Source organism: Numida meleagris, chromosome 1, assembly GCF_002078875.1.
Source record: "Numida meleagris isolate 19003 breed g44 Domestic line chromosome 1, NumMel1.0, whole genome shotgun sequence".
Classification (NCBI taxonomy): domain Eukaryota; kingdom Metazoa; phylum Chordata; class Aves; order Galliformes; family Numididae; genus Numida; species Numida meleagris.
In genome coordinates, this window is record NC_034409.1 from 10871530 (window position 1) to 10894660 (window position 23131).

Consider the following 23131-nt stretch of genomic DNA (forward strand, 5'->3'; position numbering starts at 1 on the left):
CTTCAGCATAGCTTCAGTAGAATTAAATAAAGCAATACATTCATTTGGCCATAATCAATTCTGCAGAATTTGGCTGCCGTTCACTAAATACCAATGGTTTCTTATTTCTCCACAAGCAAAACTTACTTATGGAAAAAAAGAAACTATATAATTGGCAGCTTCCTACTAAATTCAGTCACGTTTGAGGGTAGTTTCCATTTTTCAGTTTATAGAAACTGAATATAGTTTTGTACCTAAAGCACATTGAAGAATATACTGTAAATTATAGAATTCTGTTTCTGTCTGTAATCTTACTATACAGTGATCAACTGTGAACATAATTATTGTGCAATTGACCCCTGAATGAAGTGTGGAGGATACAGATTCAATCCCTCCAGAAAAGGGAAAATTTATAGTGTTCTTCAGCAACATATTTTGCTTGTTATTTGTTTATATGGGGAATAGCAAAAGAATGAATTGATTAAAGATGTGTTTTTGAGGACTTGTGCAGAACAATGTTTTAATGTGATTTTTTAGAGTCATACTTGAGTGAACCATAGCACAGACATTTTGCAGGAAGTCAAAGACATGAGTCTTACGATCTCCAAGTCAAGAATGGAAGGAGGACAGAAAGTATCAGAGAAAATCTTTCAACTGAACTGCATGAGACAAGAAAGTTTAATTTGAACTGCAGGTGAAACACAGTCCATCTAGAGAGGAAACATTAGCTGGAAGATCAGTACCAAGAAGAGTAATCTTGCTATTAGCCACCTAATGTATGAGGACAGTTCTTTTATCATCACTTGTTACTAACCATAGCAGATAGCTCCATACATTTCCTGTAAGACTGGATGGAAGTTACATGGAAGGAAGGAGAAGAGCAAATATGAATTAAATTTTGTCAGCAGTCTTAGAAAACCAGCATGTAGTATCATCTATGATGAGCACCTAACCAAATCACTCAGGATAAATAATTAAGTTCAGAAGAATCAATTGTCAAGTACTTCAGATGGGAAAAGAGATCCATATTTGAGCTGACTTCCAGTTCTTTCTGGTGAATGTAACTGATGGTGGAGCAGTTTCTTTTAAACTATTCCTACCAGAGCTAGAAGCTGATTTCAAAACCCAGTATTTGGCTACAGTCCACTTTGTAACTGATTCCTGACACTGCTTAATGAATAGTTAATAAGGAGAACAAAATGGAACAGCTTTTAATCACAAGAGTGGAACTGACACTCCTGCCTGGTGGTTTGAGGGATCCCCTGGGATGTGAAGACCCAGATTTAATGTTTGCTTGCATCAGGTATACTGGACATATGAGTCATATACCCCTGGTGAGTTTCCTAGTCTCTCAAAGTATGATTCATTTTACGTAATTTTAACCATATAAAAACAGGGTGTCTAGTCTGAATTACTGACTACAGAGGAAAGCTAGATGGCTAAGAATAAATGCCTAACTTTGAGACAGCAAAAGTCAGGTGAGGTGACACTCTCCCTAAGCTACAAGCTGTTTTTGTCTGTGGTTGGATGGAATCCTAGACCTAAGAATTGTCCTCATCAAAAGGAACAAGTTTTCATGAAATGTTTTGTATTGAACAAATAAAAATTTTCCAACTGGAAAATAATCCGTTGAAACATTTCTGAATTGCTCCAATAATTCAAGGAAAGGTTCATATCCCAGCAATGTGGCAACAAGGAAATCTCAGGAGCAGCAGTGAAAACTGAGATAATAGAGGCTGAAGTAGTTGTGAAAATGAGCATGGGAACATCCAGCGCATTATACCAGATACTGACATAGCTCCTGACATCTTAGAATCATAGAATCTTGTTTTAAGTTCACTCTCAGCAGGCACTTGAACTTTTTAAGACTGCTTTTACTTTCATCTTGAAGTCCAGAATGCCTCAGGGCTGATTATTTTAGTGGCGATTCATTGCATTTAAAGAAGCATCTGGAATACCAATGGATTTCTGTGTTTTCTTGTAAATGAAGGGGTAGGTAAGATCCAGTGAACGATCAGCTTTCTCAAGATATCAGACATCCTGCTTCAAACCTATTCTACTGCTTTTTCAAATGAAGATAAATCACAGGCATTTTCACTGTCTCATAATCAAAATAATGACTAGAGGGATATTAACCAAATTACATTTGGGTATCAGACTTTATCTTTTATCTTTGTACTAGTTCTATAACAAAAAACTGTATCTTCCCTGTCAATTACTTGGATTTTTTTTTTCAACAGCATGTTTGGAAACATAATGAATGTGAAAATAGGTCCAGAACTACAGAACTTAGCCATCAATGTGGATTTCAATATTGCAAAAATATGTTTGTGTTTGCTTTATCTGAATTGATGGGAGATAAAAGCAGAACTATTCAAGTATTTCATTCCAGTTACTGGAATACAATTACTTTCAGTCAGTGTCTGAAGTGTTCTTTCGGGAACTTTTTTTGTCAGCTCTCAGTCAATATTTGTAAATGAATTAAGAGAGGAAATCTCTCTTTACCATGGTAAGAATTGCTAAGCATTATTGGGAATGTTTTTTGCAGTGTCCAGGCGGAGCCTTCACACCCAATATGCGGACAACCAAAGAGTTTCCAGATGATGTTGTGACCTTCATTAGAAATCACCCTTTGATGTATAATCCCATTTACCCAATACATAAGAGGCCATTAATCATCCGGATAGGAACGGACTACAAGTATACAAAGATTGCTGTGGACCGAGTGAATGCTGCTGATGGAAGATACCATGTCTTGTTTCTTGGAACAGGTAAGGCAAAATTAGCAGTAACTGTTTTCATCCATTGCTTTATAATTTGCATTTATAGTATATGTTTACTTAAACATATTTACTGTTTACAGAAGTGTCTGCAAAAATGCATAAATTGTGTTTGTTTTACTTTCTGTTTATTTTTATGTTTCCTTTGAATCTTAACTATGTGCAAGAGGTATAATGTATCAACATGAATTTTACTGGAGGCAGAAATCAACACTAGGATATTTTATATTTTATTTAAATTATAATTCCTGTCCTGAATATGGTTTGTCATCAGTGTGATTCCATATTAGAATTTGATGTTCTCTAACATGCAGAAATTCCAAAATCTGACTATGAATTGTTTTTGTATACTCCTGCTACCATTATTTAATATATAGAGAAACAACATCTGAAGAAAAAGATGATCTGATGTTACAGGACATTAGAAATAACATGAAAAGTAAAAATATAGAAGTATTTAGGAGAGAAAGATAAACAAGAGGTTGGATTCTTAGTAGCAGTGGATAGAGAATTTTATCCAAGTATTCTAAAATGATTTCTAATATGACCTACATTTTGGTTTTAGCTACATCAAATTTGAATCTGAGGTTATGCTTCTGAAGTCTGCTGGGAACACATGAGTGATTCTCATACTGATCGAATTTGATTTTTCAAAAATACTCAGATACGAATCACACTCTCTTGATTAAAGCAGACAAGCAGAGTGGAACTCTGGCTAGACTATAGGATTCATTCACATGTGAAACTCCCACTGTCTTAATAGAGCATTATGTGCTGATATACGCAAAGGCTAATCTTTTTTACTACGGACGTTTTCAAGTAGAACAAAGGTAAAGAACTCCAGGAGAACAAATATATCTCTAAACATCAGAAAATGATTACAGAGATGGCATGCATTGTTTTTATGATTCACCTATTTTTGGGGTCCTGTTTTTTTTCTGCTTGTAAAAAAAAATATGTCTGCCCGCAAACTCACATGAGACTGGGAATAACCAGACTGACATAACAGATTTAGGAAGCTGGTGGTAACAGCACTTCCAAGAATGTCAAGCTTCTATAGGTGTGGAATTTTAAGGAAGTCTCTTCAGTCTTCGTAGAAAAACTTCCCCACCTATCAAAGTTAGCAGGTACCCTTGTGCCAAAAGAGGCTAAATGCATACTGCACTGTATTAGCAGAAGCATATCCAGCCAGCAGGATGCTCAACGAGTACCATATCCAGCTGTGGGCTCCCTGGCACAGGGAAAACATCGACACATAATGGATTGAGATCACTTGGTGGACTGTAGCTTGTGATGTATGAGAACAGGCTGAGAGAATTGGGTTTATTCAGAGAAAGCAAAGTGGAGACCTCATTGCTGTCTACATCTATTTTATTTATTCAACGGGAAAAGATTCTACTCAGGGTCTTCATTGTCAAGATGAGAGGCAAAGGATACAAGCTGGAATATGGGACATTGAAATTAGATGGAAAGGAAATTTATTTACCATTAGAGGGCTCAAATATTGGAACAGGGATCCAAAGAGGTTGTGAATTCTTCATCTTCAGAGATTCACAGGATTCAAAGCCCAACAGCACATGGCCCTGAAAACCTTAGAGTAATTGCTTCAAGAGGGGTATTGCACTGGATAACTTCTAAAGGTCACTTCCAGCCTACAGGGTTCTGTGGTTCAAGGACAGGAAATAAGAAAACAGAAATACTTGGCTCACCTTCTTGCATCACACGTCTACCAGGTTACCACATTCTGTACTGCGAGGACTAGGTATATTATGTGACATGGTTAGGATAGAAAAATCTCTAATTAATAAATTACAGTAAAAATGTCATCCATTCTTAATCTGGGCATTTTAGTTTTCTTGGTAGGCAGTTGCTAAATGAGTTTTAAAGCATCCTTTGATCACACTTGCAAGGTCAACTTAAGCTAATTAGGTCAGGTCTTTCTTCTTGTCATTTTTCTCCCTCCCTAACATATAGCAACATTTTCTTTTCAGTTTATTAAGGCTACTGCAGTTCTCAACTTTCAGACACTTTAGGGTCATATTTCTTCTTTCCTTCAGAGGTAAAGAAAAGCAGTTTACATACACTACTGTGGAAATATCAGAAGCATTAATAGATATTAACCCAGCTATTCTTATACAACTCCACAAGAACTCTGTCTTAATAAAAGAGAATCTTTGCCTGTCTATTAGCTGTATTCCTTGCCAAAGCAGAATGTTTTGCCACAGAAATAGCTTGGCAGACTAGAACAGATCTTTCAAATCCATGTTTTAGGTATTGTTTATATACTGGTACCATTGGTTTAAAATGTTCTATAAACACCTAATGCTAATTGGAGGAAAATCCTACTAAAGATAAGTAGAAAACACAAGACTTAGACTTTTCCATCCAATCCAGGATTCTTAATGTAGTCATGTTAGTTAATACCGAATATGCATAGAAGAGAGTGAATGTACATGAAAATGCACAATAATGGCATGTAACACTGCAGTAATTCTGCAAGATACAAATACAAGCCATTTCATTTTATACTTCAGTGAGCTGCTGACCATTCTTAATGGTGCCTAAGATTCATTTAAAACATTAACATACCTCAGCTTGTACTTATGTTTTGTTAGTCCTCTTCCAAGTACCAGCACAGGATCTGCTTTGGACAAAATACACACACTGCAGCTCTTGATATTTTACATGCATTGTTTTTAACTTCTGCATTACACCAGCGACAAGGATCGCTGTCTGCCTTCCAGTTGGTAGTGAGAGTGGGCATTATTATTCCTGAGTAGGGCACAGTGACTCCCTGAGACACTAATACTTTCCAAGATCTTCCTCAGTAGAAACTGATGCAGTGCAAGTTGCTGTGTTTCTCAGTCCTTTTAAATAAAAGCGATCAAGTTTCAGCCACTGAGAGGATAAACTTGTTTTCTTTATTCACTGCTTTCTGCGAGACTCGGGAGAATACAATAGAGATATTAACTGTCAAAAGGAATGCAGAGGGGATTTTCTTTGGTATCGGTTCATCCCAGCAAATGGAAAAACCACACTGTGTAGGAGAATTTCATGTGATAATTTCCTTGGGAGCCTGGTGCCCCACAGCCAGAGACAATGGGACTTGGCACCTGGTGACAATTATACTCAGCTCAGATGATGAGTTACTGCTGCTGAACTGAGATGTTGCCAGCCGTGTCTGTCACTGTCAGTGACCTGTCTCATGCTTGAAACTGGAGTGTTTTATGTCTTGCCAGATGCAGAGCACAAAATGTTTAGCTTTTCCTCTCTTCCTCCTCTATAGCCTCAGTAATAAATCAGTTCCTGGATGCAAGTGAGGAATAACAGAAGTAGAAAGCTCAAAGAACTCCAGTGGTTTTCATGATGTAGCTGTGGTCTGGGAGGATGTAGGCAGCTGTGTCATTTTTTCACATTAATGTGAACTAAATGTAGTGTTTTCTTTGCACCCTCGGACAAAAATGTTGAGTTTGCAGGGGCCAGTCCACGCCGAGAGTCAATATGTTGCTTTTCTCTCTCTTTCTGTCACTTACATAGCTAAGAAAATAAATCCCATGAACAGTTATTATACTTGCAGCATTCCACCCACTTTTCAGATGATAAGGATCGCCTGTTTTTGTGTACTATTCAACCTGAAGACTCTCAAACCACTTAAGAAAACTTTCCAGTCCACCCAAAATGGTCTCTTCATCCCCCTTTTGAGCCAACTTAGGATAAGAAGAATCAAATCTTTAAGATAAATAGCAGCACTACAAGAAGAGTACTGTGTACCTTATCTTCCCAGAAACCAGTGGGATAATTTACTTTGATATAATGTAATCCCTTATTTGCATATTTGACAAGAGCTGTGATGAAAATGCTTTTTTCCTATGTGATGAATAATAACATATTCAGTTATTATGCTTCATTTATCCCATTTGTATGGTAGCCCACAATTCAATCTTGTAGTTTTTGATTCACACTAGAATTTCACTTTAGACTGCCCAATTTTATGTAAAGAATTCAAGAGTACAATGTTTTCCTAGTTTATCCCTTGGTAGATTGTTTTGCATTTGAGTTTTAAGAACAGCAGTAAAACAGCGTGAGGACATTTTCCTGAGATTAATATTTATTTTTTAAGCATGCCACCTACTGCTTGCAGTATGAAAGCCTTCAGTCAAAGTCCACACAGACTGCAAAACCAAGAGATTGTGCATGTCGGTTCTTTTATTGCTCACGGTGTTACGAAAGTATTTAAATGTCTGGGTCAAACTTGGATACATTAAGCAGACATGGGCACTGCTAGGATTTTTTTCAGCTCCTTGCAATCAATATAGGATACGTTTTTGTGTGAAGTGATCTAAGTGATTGTCATGAAACTCTTCAGGTTTCAGTGTGGCTTATTCAGATGATTAATGTGGGCCAAATGCATCTGGTGTGGCATGAGGTTGATCAATGTTTTTCATAACTTTTCTGATGCAACACTTGTTTTCAGTCTGGAGCAGTAAGTGCTTTCCAAGCATAAGGTTGTAATATAGTCTTAAAGATGTGAATTAATTGTGAGAATACTTGTTTCCAGGGTGTTATATGATGACTGTTTTTTTGGAAAACCTAACTTTACTGACAACAGTAGCCTCCAGTAACAGAATAGCCAAAATTATGTAATAAACTACAGATTCTAAGAGAGAGAAATAATCTGGTCAGAAGAGCAAGCATTCCTCCCACAGCTGTAATGGCTACAGCTTCCTGTCTACGAGCTTGGGGAGGTGGTGTTGCACAACAGTGACACAACCACTGCAGACAGGGCTTCTGTCCTCCCCTTGCTCATGCAAAGGTGAGTCATTCAACACCACTTAGTGACCAACTCATCCAGAGCTTTCTCACAGCTTCTTAAGAAGATATGTAAAGAAGACATTCCTGCACATTTGGTTTCCTCTTATTTTTTGTTCAGTCAAGATCACTGTTTTTCCAGAAGTTGGACCAAACTTGGTCAATGTGAAAATTTTGCCCTCAAGCGTGGCTTGTACCTCACTTTTTGTTCTTTGACGCAGCTTGAAATGATTTCACCAAGTTTCACAGCAACAATGTGAGATGGGGAAAAAAAATGCACCCATTCAACAGATGGTGAAGTTATGTGGCTGTGGTTAGAGCCCTGATTTACAGCTGAGTGTGAGGATATGTCTCTCAGGCCTCACTGCTCACCTGCCACCATCTCTGGTGCTTTGCTGAGACTGAACATTGTCTCAAGGAGAGAGATTTCAAGCATTCTGTCAACTCTTTGTTTTCCCAGTAATTTTATCTATCTGTAGCTGGTTCAACTCAGATTAGAGACCAAAAATAATGAATCTGCCAGTGGTCTGACAAGTACAACATGGAGAAAAGTTTATGAAGGGTTTGCCGCGATGTCTGACACACCGGGGCTAACACAGGAGGCTTCTCTGTGAGGCTCTTGCCAGAATAGAAGTTGATGTCCATTGCAGTCATTATTTTATGATGTGTACAAGTCAGGTTTTTGATTTTTTGTTGGTTTTGTGCATGCAGCGTGAGTCAGAGGTGGCTGGGTCCTGTCTCTCTGATGCTCACCATACTGACAACTGCAGTGTACGCTTAGGACTGGGGAAAGCAAAGTGAGGAGGAATTCAGAGAATGAGATTTAAACTCAGACATATAGATTCAGCTTCTGGAATGCAGATTCCATCCAAATACCTGCATATTTGTCATCACTGATCACTAAGCTTTGCCTTTTCTATTGCCCATGGTCAGTCAGACCAGGAACTGGTGTTGTTATGAGGCACTAGTATTAAAGAAGCCCAGCTGATTAATACAAGCCTTAAATTATGCTTTGCATTTCAAGGGAGTTTTTATTCTTTTAGCTTTACTATCATTGTTGATGTTATAATTATTTTTCTCTCCTTTTTCCTTTCTTGGGTGCTGCCTTCCTTCTCAATTTATTTCCCACTCTGCATCCTCTCTACTTCATCTGTTAGCCTATGGGACATCAGTGCTTTCCTCCCTTGCCATTCCCTCTTTATCAGTCCTCTCAGGCGGGAATGTGTTCTCAGTGACATGGTCTTTCACATGGAGCTTGGAGACTGCAGTTGCTCAAGCAGGTCTGAAACAGAAAAACAGTCATTATGAGTCGTCCCTGTCATCTTGCTGTCAGCTCAAGAGATTCCTCCAGACGTCCGTCTGCCCTCCACTCCCAGGCCTGGGATGAAGCGAGATTACAAGCAGTTCCTGGTGAAAAGTCAGGGCAACAGCAAGCATAAATCTGTCACTTCACCTGGAACATTCTAGCAGTGGGTTTACGTTCTGTAGACACAGTAGCTTTTTTCACAACTGTGTGAAATCATAACAATATAGAACTGCTTTCAAGGGGATTTCTGGAAGTAGAAAGTAAACAGAGGAGGAAATAGTCTCATTCACTTTTATGATATTCACAGAATTAGCTTAAATTTCATACTGTGACTAGACCTGAAAAAATGTGACTAATTCAATGATCTCATAGCTGGCTCACAACACAAAAGATTACCTGTTTTGAAATACACTGGAAAACAGCTCAGACATTGCTATTTTGCATACATTTCCTGCAGTGCACAGTACTACATCCTTTCCAACTTTCCTTCTGACCCAGGAATTTAGTTTGCTGCCTTGCTGTTAAAGAAAATAAGCAAATACAATTTTCAAAAAAACTCAGATGTGCCATAAGCATTCTGACATGAACACATAGAAATGACTGATGGCAGCTACTGTGCTTACAATGGAGACTTCAGTACTACTGAGGAAAGAATAAGAAGTGTTTTCTAAGTACAAATATTTGCTTTTCATCTATTAAGGAACAGGCTAAGCAACAGTAGAAAGACTATTTTCAGAAGAAGTGGAGAGTTATGGCCTACAAGCATTATTGGAAGTATCTATATTTATATGTACAGGCTGTTGGAATTCCCTGCTCTAAGTGGTTTTATTTAACAAATGACTTTCTATTGCCTACTTTCCCTAACAGGAAGATTTATTCTAAATGTTGCATTAACTTTACTAATTGCTTTAAAACAATGGAGCATATCTTTCTGCAAGGATCTGTCCCTAATGGTACAATAATGAGTCAAAGGGAATAGTAAAATATTGAGTTAAAGGGAATGAGCTGTAAGGTAAACAGTCCTTAACTCTGTGTATTTTGCTAGGCTGTGACAAAAAGGTAGATAGGAACGCAGTTTTTAAATGGGAAAGGTTATTAGGACACATGGGCTTGGCGTCAGGCATTATCAGTATTTTCTCCCAGTGCCCTGGATAAAATCTCCCCTCAGGTTCTGATTTCAGTTTCGAGCAATGTTTGAAGACCAAAGACAATTTAAGAATTTTAAATGTGTGACATGCGCTAATGGATCACTGAAACAAACCGGTTCTTCAGTTCTTTGGAAGCTCAGCTTCACATTCCTTTGCAGGTAGGGTCACTGTCAACAAGCTTCATATCCTGTAAGTCAGGGTCACAGGTAGCTGACACTTTGCAGACTGATGAAAAAAATCACACAATGCTGCAACTCCTTCCTGCACTTCTGATGCAGTGTTCTAGATTGTATAGTTTAATATCTGACATTGATAAAGGGATGCAAAAAATGGAGATAGACTAGACCTTAGCTGTGTATATTTGTGAGTGAGTTATTCTCTTTAGCAGAAATATACACATGCACACACACATGTGCTTCTCCTTAGCTGTAGTGAGGGATGCATCTGAAGCAGTTTAAAGCTTCGGTGTGTCATGGCAGTTTGTAAATCTCTCTCAGGTTCCCATAGTTTTGCTAATACTGGCACCCAGTCTAGACCACAGCTGTGCTATCAAGAGATTTAGTTTCAGTAATATTTCTTTGGAAGGAACTGGTTTATCGCGCCATTGTGTAATGAGAATAAATGTTCTCCATAGAAAATTTTCATGAAAAATTCATGTCTAATGTGCCCTGAGCATGCACAATTGATAGCTACAGATTTTTAAGTCTTGTCAGCTTTCAATTTCTCTTTTCATTTTTTGCTTTAAATGGCAACATATTGCAGTGTTCTGCATGTGAGGTCAGGTCATTACATGCCAATATTCTGGCCATAAACCTTAATTTTTAAAATAAAATGCAGTTATTTGCTATATTCCTCCTGGGAAATAAAAAGATGTAAATTATTTACTGCAACCAACTTGCCCTGGAGTTCCAGCTATGGAATTTAGTCACTGCCCTTAAAAGCAAAGGCAAAATTGCACTTTTTTAGTTTACATAGTCTCCATCATGAATTGCCAAACAGGAAACTGAGATTTCCTTTCCTCAGTCACAAATTCATAAAAATACACGTAGATACTTACCTATTTTGTGCTGTACTCATGTTTTACTAACCGCAAAAGTCTATACCGCTCATAAAACTTTTGAAGGCCAAACAAAATCTATAGCATGTGTTTCCATTCATCAGAATCAATACTGAACAAATAAATTTATTGTACTCAGACAAATTTCCAGGCCTTTCAGATGAGAGGGATCTTTTGTGTTCTGCTCCTTCAGTAAATGTCCCTATACCGATCCTTCTGATTCTCCACAGTCTTCCTTTTCTGCCACATCAGAAATATGGATGTCTGAGCCTTTATGAACCCCCATGGAATGACCCCTCCATTTCGTATGTTCTTTCCACATAAGTACACTAAATCACTAATTTTGTTACTCATGGTATATACCCACAGAAACACCACCACTGACACATCATTTTTGCTTCTTACTTACTTCTTCAACCTGAGGGGCTTGATTGTATTTTGACATGGCAACTATCAATGAGTCACTATGGTGTCTTCTCCTTGCCTTTCTTTTTCTTTTTCCACGTGGACCAAAGCAATAGCTCCTACTAATATATTAAGGGGTTAAATATTGCTTGACTTTCCTGGAAAAAAAATCTTTCCACTTATTATTTTTAGAAGTAGATTAGGTTATTGTTTGGAAGATTTACCTTTCCTGTCATCAGTTGTCATTTCATATTATTCCTGAGTATGAATACACTACAATTATACAGTAGCTTTCCTTCACTTATTGCTCTGTTTCTACTGCAAGATCATTACTGATTTTGATTGATCTTTTCAGGTAGAATGGTAACAATGATGGTACTTACTCCAATCTTAACATGACTTCTTGAAGTTCATATATAAGAATAATACTGTTTATAGTCATGTAAGTTATCCACAGTCTGTGACATGTGAGGGGATCATCTCATAGTGCTTTCTCACCCCATATTATTTTTTTAATACCTTTCTCTATGTCATAGTGCTGGATTTGATGGTTTCTTTTCATAGTTGATAATGTTTCATCTTTTCTTTTTTTTTTTCTCTAACATGTTCTGATTTTTTCTCATCTTTTCCAGACCAAGGAACTGTACAAAAAGTTGTTGTCTTACCCACCAATTTCTCTGCAAGTGGAGAACTCATTTTAGAAGAGCTGGAGGTTTTTCAGGTTTGGCTTGCTCCTACATTTTCTCTTCCAATGTGTATGTTCGCACAAACACTTTGTTCTAAAAGACTTTGGCAAGGGCAACTGTGACTTGATAAAAGATCAAGTAAATGTGCCTACTGTCAGCTTGATACCCACCCAAAGAGCAAAATAAAATGTCTGAATGATGACTGTAGCTAGGCTTAAATCCTTTTTTTACCTGTACATAAGTTGCTTATTTTTCATGTTGTCATACTAGATAGAAGGATTTTGATAATCACGTTTTTATGAGGTTATGTTATAGAGGCTTCTGGAAGGCAACTTTTGTCATTGGCATGACATATTGAGACTATCAGTATTTACTGATGAAATCTAAGATACTTCTTTAATTATCTGATAATCTTGGTAATTCTGGGCTGCAGAACTGAAGGAAACTAGTGTTTTTCCTCAGCTACAAATCTTCAAAGCTTCTGGAGTCAAAAAAGCAACAAGATTAACACAACATAAACCAAAACGAAACACAGACATCTACAGGGAGAAACAAAGGAGTAGCCTCTGTCAGTCACTCTGGCATGTAGCAGCTCGTAATAATCGAAAGAAAACATTCATCCTCACGTTGAAGATTCCCCTTCAAATTTTTGAATGGGATTTTCTTTAAAATAAGTAGCTTCAGGGCAAATGGTGTTATGCATCTATAAACTTAACTAAGGGTTTTGTCATGGGCTTTTCTTCAATTTCACTGAGAGGATACAAAAACAAAAATGTAAGCTTTTAATCTAGACATGCAATGATAGCTGTTTCCCTAAGAAAAGGAATACTTTCTGTGTCAACCTTCAGAAAAGCATAATTAGCTCTCCTAGGCTTTTGTTGAAAACCTCCCTTTGAAAAAGATGTATGTGAGTAACACTTCTTAGAGTGTCATTTGTCCAATTATTACTTCTTCAGTTTACAGAAAGTTGATAGGTGGGATGGGAGGAATCTTGATTCTAAGCCTCATTTCTGGGTGTCTGTGCTCAGACCTTTTTGTCCCAAACCTTCAAAGTCACAATACCACAACTACTGCAGTTGCAGTCTATGCGGGCAGCATGGCAGTGTTTTAATGAGTCCCTCCAAGAGAGGGGAATGAGATCACTGGCTTTGTGCTAGTAAATATGGAGAGTAAGCAAAGCACAGCTTCCAGAACATAAGCAAGATGTGGCATCAGATCCAGTGTTGCACTGGAACTTGAATCTCCAGACAGTTCAGTCATAAAATACTGCAGAGCAGCTCTACACTCCTTCATATCTTTGCCAATTCACATGATTCACAGCCAGATTTTCTAGTCCTGGCCTTCCCACTTTGCCTGTAGTCCACTGCAGTTAATCCTGGCCCACCAGTGCGGCTTTCCTTTGTGACTGAGCAATTGCTAAATCTTCAAAAAATGCTAAACATTTTTATTACCATCATTTTAATCACTTGTTTGGATGAGAATAATGAATTGCTTCACTTGCTTAAGGCAATGAACGAGATAATTCCTTTTCCAGCTCTTTAAGATTTGGTTTGGACACAGACAATAACAGACTCCAGTGATGACACACAGTAGTATACCGTACTGTCTCTGGGAACAAAACATTCAGTAACACGCATGCCATTTTTAATATTCTTATCATCGATAATCTGAAAGTGTGTGTTGGATGTTAGCCAAGCTGTATGCACTGTAGATAATGTGTAGGAGAAATATGGCATATTCTTAAGAGTTGTGTAGTAAATATTGCATGATTTTTCTGTGTCATCAATTTTGAAAAACGAAAGTTTTTCATTGCAAAGTGAGAATAATGGCTTCAAAACACATTGCCCCTGTATTGCTGAACTAACACAAATGCAGGTTAATTAGTAGTGTACAAAAATCAATGCACATAATGAATAATAATGCCATTGAGCTCAGCTAGTGCATTTACTGACACATCAATTGTATTTATGAAATTTGTTTAGTTGTGAAAATAGCAAAAGAGTACTAGGAGTGATGCTTTTCCAAGATGTGGAAGGTTAAAGTTTTGTTAGATATGACTCAGATTTTATTGAGCTTTAAATATTAGTTTTGCGAGTGCATTAATGAGAGTCTTTGTAAACGTGGTTTGAAATTTTGTCTTTCAGAGTAATTCTCCTATAACAACAATGAAGATTTCATCTAAAAAGGTAAGGAGAAGAGAAATGTTTGCTTAATATTATTAACTGAGAAACAAATTGACTTAAGATGTTAAAAGATCAATTGTAATTCATCATAGTAAATATAGGCAAAACATTTGCTGTAATTAATGTGGAGAAACATGACAGGATCTGACATGAGTTCTTCATCTTCCCAAGAGCCAGTAGGATAAAACAATTTATATTAATTATTTATGATTTCTAAACCACTTACAGTATCTTTAAAAAAATGCAAAAAAAAAAAAAGGCAAATAAGAAAAATAAGTACTAAAAGATGGCAATTGTACTCCTCATTTTACTGAAGTCCTAAACAGAAATTTTCCTTTGGAAGTGTGGTGTATACAAAAAATGTAATGTTGGATCTATGGAGAAATTGTACATGTCTGTTCATTACTAGTAATGGTGGAAATAGGAGTGATGAAAATAACTGTGAGGATAGCTAATGAAATGTCAAACACCCAAAGTAAAAATAGTCATTCCATGATTTTCAAAGCAATGTGTTGCTCAATATTTCACTAAACAATGAAGAAGTAAATACTCCTCACTCATCACTGAATTAAATTCAGTGAAATTTATTAGCTTTATGACCAAAAGATCAGGGAAGTTTCTAGATTTTGTATTAAATATTAATTTATATTTAAGGAATAATGGATTAATAGTTTCTGGGTAAAAGTGATACTTTGGCCCAGATTCTAGTGCTTCAGTTTTAACTTCCCTTGCAAAAGTTATCATTTATTATAAAAGTTCTGTTGGCTAATTTTTCCAGGTATCTAAGGCTATCAAAACCTGGCTCTAAGCCCAGCATAATCTCTAGGATTTATGTCTTGGAAATCTATGCATTGGAGAATCCAACTAGGAACTCTGCATAATATTTATTAATGTGACTATAAGCAGAGAAAATACGTAGTTCAAAGGCATGAGCCAATAATCCTCAGTGAATAAGAACCAAGTTCTCAAATCTGAGCAAAATTAACTCAACCTGCCTGCTCCAGCATGGAACAGTGACACTCAATTTCCAAAAAACATTAACATTCTAAGTAGTTCTAAGTGTTTTCTAACAGGAAGATGGAAATATTATAGACCTGTTCACCCGAGAGATGTCTGTTTTTCTTGGCTTTACATGTATTAGTGGCTCCTCTCTTTGTCTTGTTTTAATTCCAAAATTAGTTGAATGGTTTTTAGGTGTGTGAGCTGAGTCTTGGCTGAAGCTCCTCCTCATCTAAAATGAATCTTTCCATTTCCTCCTACAGCAACAGCTGTATGTGAGCTCAGAGGAAGGGGTCACGCAGGTCCCCTTGCACCGCTGCCACATCTATGGGACCGCCTGTGCTGACTGCTGCCTCGCCCGGGACCCGTACTGCGCCTGGGATGGCAACTCCTGCTCCAGGTTCTATCCCACAGGGAAAAGGTGAGTGGCTCTGTGAAGTCCGCCAGGAATGCAGGAATAAAGCTTTTGCTCTGCTATGTAGTTTGGAGCCTTGTAATGAGATACAGCAGTGGAGTGTCGTTCCTTTCAGGAGCACATACAAATAACACCTCTTTAGCTGAGGTACTCAGTATTGTTCATCACCTAGGACTGTATGCTAAAAGAGCTTGCCTTTTCATATTTAAAGCAACAGATGGGAAAAAAAAACAACACCCTATTCATAATCATAAATATTAATCCGTATGTCTCATACACCAAAAAAAAAAAAAATCAGTGAAACATTTATTCCCTTTGTTAAAATTCAGTTGCTCACTATAGATATAATTAAGATAGCCCTAAATGCAGCCAAATATCACTGAGGTTGTTTGACGAATAAAGTCATTTATTTTTTTGTTCCTCACCTGCTCCTAAATGAGAAGAATTATTTCCACGGAAATTTCAGGCAAATGTGACTTCCATGTAGCGCTTGCAGATTTGGGGTTTTTGACATGAAATTTATTAATCCAGGCAAGATGAGCAATTGCTCTTTAATTTACAACAGAGCTAATAGTCTGTCTCATAATTCTTATGCAAAACAGGAGCCTCTTTCCGCCTCCCTAGGGAAATGTTTAATAGCAGGGGGCTGTAGTGAGCTCATGTATTGCTAAGATTCCACTTCATATACAAACAAAGCTACTGAATGTACAATAAAGTGTTACTGCGGAGGAGACAAACCTTTCAGTTACATGCCAGAGCTTTACCCTGGGCGTGCCACTATGCTCACTCCTTGAACCTGGCCTGCTCCAGTGACCCAACTAGCTGATAACAATGCCACTCCTAGGGATTAAAGATGGCTTAAATATTCTTGAATAATAAGAATAAATAAGAATAAGAATAATAAGAATAAATTCTGTATTCTTGAATAATTCCTAATTTCAGATAAAAAGACAAAGCCCAGCATGGCTATAGCTGTAAAAGATACAGTACAATACCTGGGCTTTATACAGCTTTCACTTAGCATATTCAAGCAGTCTGCAAATTGATTGTTTTCTTCCATGGAGCAAAGGTCAGAAGACAGAGGGGAGGAAAGAAAAAAAAAATCCCCAAGTCTCAGGCCACCTAACTCCTACACTAACTGAAAGATAATGAGCAGTCAGGTATACGTGGTCTCTACAGTTTCCAGTGGATTCCTTTTCATCTCCACGTATACACCCAGGGTTATTTCCACTGGGGCTTTCTTTCTGGTTGACATTTTATGTGCAGTTTGCTTTTTATATCAAATGAAAATAACCACCTAGAATGGTAAGGAAGAAATAATCTGTTTTTCACATGTGAAGGAAGTGAGTGGTCCTGTTAAATAACAGGAGAGATTATAAAGGAGAAAACGATGGTAGTTAGAGCCAAACCCCATAGTTTAGACAGTAATATCTTTCTGCTGGGCACATTTGCTCATTTGAGTCTTTTGACATCCTCTCTCTGTTCCTCACCTAAATTGATTTACCTGGGAATATCTTCATTTTCTAAACACCACCTTCTCAAACTTCTTTTGATAAATACCAGAGTTAAAGTTTAGATCCTCAGAACTGCTTAATGCAACAAGCATGCTATTGCTGATGGAGTGGAGCAACTCATTGTAGCAACAGGCATCCTGAAATTCACTGAGAAATTCTTCATTGTCTCCTCTGACTTACACATACAGTTCACACAGGTTAAGATCCTAAGGCACAATCACATGTTTTTAATGTTTACCATCAAAAATATACTTGGAATGTCAGAAATTACTTCTTTGAAAGATCAACTTTCAAATGTTGCCTTTTAAAACTATCCAGTGAAGGATCAGGTGATGAAGGATTATAAGGGCTGTCTCTCACTGTTCGTGCAGTACCTAGTATAGTATGACCAAAGAGGCATCACCCTTCACTCAGCAATGCTGCAGCCCCAGGGGCTTTTTATGGTTTCTTATTCATAAGTTATTAGTGCATAGTTCAAAGTATTGTAGTTACATATTCCATCCCTTTGCAACGGTATCTACTGGCAATATATTTTTTCACTGAACTTGATAAATGTTGAACTAATGTATGGAATATTCAGTTAAAAAAAAAAAAGTAATATATGCTAAGAATAAAAATTCAGGTTCCAGGTCTTCATGCACTGAATTCTGTGAGCAGTGACCTCCTAGACACAGAGGGCTAAAATGCTGGTATTCCCAGTTCCAGTCCCAGTAAACTCCTAAATTACATACATGGTTTTGAATCTGTCATCCAAATAGTATAATAAAGTCTCGTTTTGAAGTATTTTAAGGCTTGGTGAGTTTGAGTATCTTTTGGAAAGAAAGAAAGTTATATACCCTCAAGTAAAGGACAGAACTGAATCTGAGCTCTTCACCAGTCTGAATACTTGTGCCTCTCTGCTCTCAACTTGGCTACAGGCACCAAAAATAAGCCACCTCTCAAAATCAAGTAGGGAACATGTCCTGCATCGTGATTTTCTGTTGGTGCATTACATATGAGCTCTGTGACTCTTTTATATCTCATTCTAAACTGCTTGCCTATTTGAAGACCATTTGAATCTAAGAAGTCTGTCTATGAATGTTAGGTCTTGCAACACAAAACCTATGTCTACCTTATGCATCACCCTTTCACCCCTATGCTTTCATTGCAAAACTGCTTTGCCTACCGAAAGAACAATTGTGTTAAAAAATTCAGCAAACTAGTTATTCACTTAAACAGTATCTTCTCTCTAGCATGCCTGGCAGCAGAAAAGCAACCTCAAAGTAGGTCATGAACTATACCTGATAGCTGATCAGGTTAAAAAAAAAGTGTTTATTTAAAGAGTAGCTGTTTTGGAATAACAATTTGTGTTTTAAAATATTTTAGGAGGAGTCGTAGGCAAGACGTGAGACATGGAAACCCTCTGACTCAGTGCCGAGGTTTCAACCTGAAAGGTACTGTAATTTAGAGATTCTATTGCTATATAAAGAATGCATGGCTTTCCTTGTATGATTCATTGTAGCTTACATCTGTGTGGTTTACTGGTAAAGCATAATTATTTTCCAAGTCTGAGTCTTTCTTTGCAATTATATGAATCCTGCATAAATGTGATAAAATGGTGACCCATGAAATGTAGAGTTCAACATACGTGAAATAAGAAGCTAATAGTATTGACTAGAAACAGGTATAGTGAATTTGAGTTCTGTTCTAAGTCCTTTAAGTCTTTATTAAATTTTCTTTATGTGATTAAGGCTTAGACCTGAACATTTAGAGTAGAATAGAATTTGAGGTTATATTGGCTTTTGGAGCACATCTTTCCGCAAACAAGAGGTTCCTTTGAGTTGTCATTATTCCTTTCACCTTTTACCTAGAAAAACAAATTGCTTCAAACCTCTTTATAAAGTCCCTTATTTCTAGTTATGCAACTGTTTAGCCAGGCTGGCACAGTGCAGATAGTGGAGAAAAGGCTCTGCCTTCCCAGCTGCCCCTTTCTCCACATTACTAGTTACCAGTCAGATATGGCCAAAGTCATAGAGAAGATGCACACATAAGGGCAGCTTAATCCTTTTTAACCCCATGCATGTCTAAGCTAGGCTGTGGTAACATCAAAACACAGATGCATATTAGAGAATCGTGTTCCAGTTTCTGAGCCTGCGTCTTCAAAGTGTGTTCTCAACTGTGCCATCTGGAGATGAAATAATAGATCTCACTGTAAATTGTTGATTGAATTTTTGATTGAATGAGAGAAGAATGCTTGAAGAGTTACATGTCAAAGGTTCAGTCGCATAAAATTTTGTTTTGCTTTTTTCTTTCTGAGTCCCACAAGAGTCTCCTGCTTACTCTTGTGGTCTCTTACAGGAGTAAGTCAAGCATAGAATCCTCAGCACAAATGTGGCTAATTGTGCTCTGGCTGCCAGCCCACAGTGCCAGTGTATCATTCCCCATGACTCAGTGTTAGGTCATTTATATGAAGCTAGATGGCTTAAACAAGTTAATCACAAACATGATCAGCTTCGCCCCACCATTAGATTATGCACCTGAGCTCTGAGGCATTCATATTAAAGCTCAGGCTCTGAACCATGAAGAAACTTGATCTGCGTGTCCTACCTCGTGGTCGTGTGCAGTGACCACCCACCCACTGTCTGTCCCAGGGACAGGTGGCTCTTCTTTCGATGTGGAAAATGTGAGAATGTCAGCTGTCTGCTTTGTGGGCTGAGGGAAACAAACATTTAAACCTTGACATTCTCGTGACACAAGAATCTTGTTTTCAAGACATTTTTCTTAGTTTTGATACATTTATAGATTTATATGTTTTAGCAATTTTAAGGGATGTTTTGGTGACAGCGGTGTAGATAGATGACACCGCCGTCCCTGGGGGAATAAAAAAGAAAAAGGAACAGCAGCATGGACTCTTTCAAAATATAATTCAAGCTACTTATAGCAAAACTACTGTGTAGGGAGAAAATTGAAATCTGCCCAAAGGACAAAAGAGCAGAGAGTTGGAGGGCAACAAGCAATCTTCCAAGTTTGTAAGGAACAATAGACTTGAAACTCAGATTTCAAATGTGACAGGTTGCATGCCTTAGACCAAAACCAATATTTTTAGCATATTGCTATTTTTTAAGAGATCATTAAGAACTGAAGGGTTTGTAATAGTGCTTTTCAAATGTTCTGTTAAATGCTTCTACTTTTTTTATACTTGTGTTAGTGTTTATGGCCATTAGAGAAATTCATTTTTATTCTGTCACTCTTCTTATTATTATGTGTAAGTGGTAGTAGGATGGACTAGTGAAGAAGTTAGATAAGTACTGAACACTTAACTAGTGTTAAAAAAATGCATTTATGTGATATATCAAGCCACAGTGTACAAAAAAAAAAAAAAAAAGTGCTACAATTCTGATTCCCTCCGTGTTTCACAGCTACGGACAGGACAGCCAAGCTCTTTGCTAGTTTATGGTCTTTGAATGCAAAATACATCTACATTATTCTGCTAAAAAATTGCAGTTGATTTTGGCTCAACCTCATAAATGTGCTGAGAACTTGCAAGGACTAAAGCTGGGCAAAGTCCTGAGAAGAATGGGAGATAAAATATCTTCTGAGGAGGACCAGTTTTAGGACTGTGCAAAAATATAGTATGATTACTAGTCCTTTGTGAAAATAAATAATTAAGAATTTTTATTTTATATATGTAGTAAGCTTTTAAATCTGAAGTGTATTTTTTTTCAGGTCAACTATTATAATTTGTGGCAGGTAATGGACATCTAAAAGTTCCTCTCAGTAACTGCCACCTATTGAGACTATAAAGGGCCACGGCAAGTCTAACTGATGACATACACTCAGCACTTGCCCACATGTTGCTGGAGTGCTATATATCTTTCCTGGCCTCTGTTGATGGCCTAACCATTCACTGAATTTTAGATTTAGAGCCAGGTCCTTTTTCTTGCTAGTTTAGAGAGTAGGGTGATTGGGAGTCAAGGCTGCCCTCTCTTGCCTCCCTGTGATACTGCATGACCATTGAAATGGATGGAACCGTCCTTATGTCATGATGTATTTTTGAATCATACCTATAATATTACCCTTACTTCCAAACTGTGAAGTGTGAAGTAGTATATCAAATACTTTGTTCTACATTGGGCAGTTCCAAAGAGGTGGTTTTGTTTTAATAGAGAATGAGGTAATTTCAGGGAAGAATATCCCCAGGCTCAGTTATCCCACCAGGAAACAGCGATTTCCAGGCAGAACTCCACTCAGTGGAAGTGTCTGGGCATGCATTTGCCTACCTACCCTTAGGTATCCTACTTTCTCAAAGGAGATCATATCCAAGTGATAACACCAGTATTTGGAACTGGCTTTTCTTTGTTACATTTTATTTCTTTTCTTTGAAAATTCTATACCATTATGTACATATTATCTGCTAATATCAGGATTAGATATACTTCAGTTGACTGTACTTCAAATAGCACTACACAGTTATTTGTTTTCTGTACAACACCAACATTTACAGTAGCCTGACCTGTCTTCTTTTACTTTCTAGCATACAGAAATGCAGCAGAAACAGTCCAATATGGAGTGAAAAACAACACCACGTTTCTTGAATGTACACCCAAATCTCCCCAGGCTTCTATCAAATGGCTGCTACAGAAAGACAATGACAGAAGGAAAGAGGTGAGTAATGTCAACAATAGCTCTGGAAGGGACCTCAGCCAGCACCCCTATCCCAGACTGAGGCAAGATGGCATTTGTGGTTTTGTTAAGACACTGAAGCTGCAGAATTTGTGTGGGTGCAGAACACCAGGTAGCCCTTTACTTGTATAAATCAAGCCAGAGTCTTCAGTGTGGCAGAAAGGCATTTCACTTCTCGGCTCCACCAGCTCCAATCAGAGCAGAATAGCTATCAGAAAATAATGAAGTCGAGGAACTAGTTAATGAATTTTTCCTTCTCACCTTACTAATTGCAAATGGAAAGTTTGCAGCACTTGGGATTTACTGTTGATCTGAGGAAACGAGCATAAAGGCAGTAAGCTGTATAAAGTTCAGGAAGAAGTCTGCTTGCAGTGGCCTTTATTGGAAAGATAAAAGGCATAAGCGGGAGAAATGTGAAAGGTTTCTTCAGCAAGAACACATATTGACAAAAGCATTTCCTCACCATGCTGCAATCACATTTTCCATTACTGCAGTCTCTAAGGCTCTCAAATTTCAGCAGTATAATATACAGTATGATTGTTTATGAGGAACACATCTTTCTTAGCTAATATAAAAGGGGAAAAATCCATTTCAGATCTGAGGCAGTTACTGTGTGAAAAAAAAGGAATATCTTTTGTGAGGAAAAAATAAGTGTTATGGTGTCCGTTGATAGTTTATAAATACTGAATAGCACTTCCCTCATATCAGGCCATTTTCCAAAATCAGAGAGGACTTAGAAGCCTTTTGTTGAGTCTTTCGTGATGTTCTCTCCTGTAGTCTTAAGTGACTCAAGCCATGTACTGGTAATCTAGGTGAAACTGTTTAACCCTTTGCTTCAGAATAACATCTTCCTCTTTTTTCTTGTTATATTCCATAATAGTACTAGAATCAATGCAGTTCTAAATAGAAACAGTCAAACTAAAGTAATCAAAAGGTTAATTGCATTTCAAGCTGAACTTAATCTCTCAGGCTTCTGAACAGTGTCTAAAGAATTCTACAGTAACAGAATAGCACAATAAATAAATGAGTTCCCAAAAGTATCAGGTATAATGAAAAGTCCAGTGTCAAAATAGAAAAATATTTCATACAAGTAGCAGCACTGGTATTCTTTGATAATGGAGTATTTAGCATTTTTTATTTCGTGGCTGATATGCCAAGGGACATATGTAGTCATTTATAATCAGATGA

At 37.5% G+C, this 23131-nt stretch overlaps 1 protein-coding gene across 1 annotated transcript in view; it reads left to right on the forward strand.

The window, feature by feature from the left end:
• Window positions 1-23131, forward strand: part of SEMA3C (semaphorin 3C) — a 123630-nt gene that overhangs the window by 96003 nt on the left and 4496 nt on the right. Inside the window, exons 12-17 of the mRNA XM_021384467.1 lie at window positions 2528-2750; window positions 12117-12205; window positions 14315-14356; window positions 15616-15773; window positions 18647-18714; window positions 21795-21925. Coding sequence (XP_021240142.1) covers window positions 2528-2750; window positions 12117-12205; window positions 14315-14356; window positions 15616-15773; window positions 18647-18714; window positions 21795-21925 — 711 coding nt within the window. The remainder of the gene's footprint in view (window positions 1-2527; window positions 2751-12116; window positions 12206-14314; window positions 14357-15615; window positions 15774-18646; window positions 18715-21794; window positions 21926-23131) is intronic.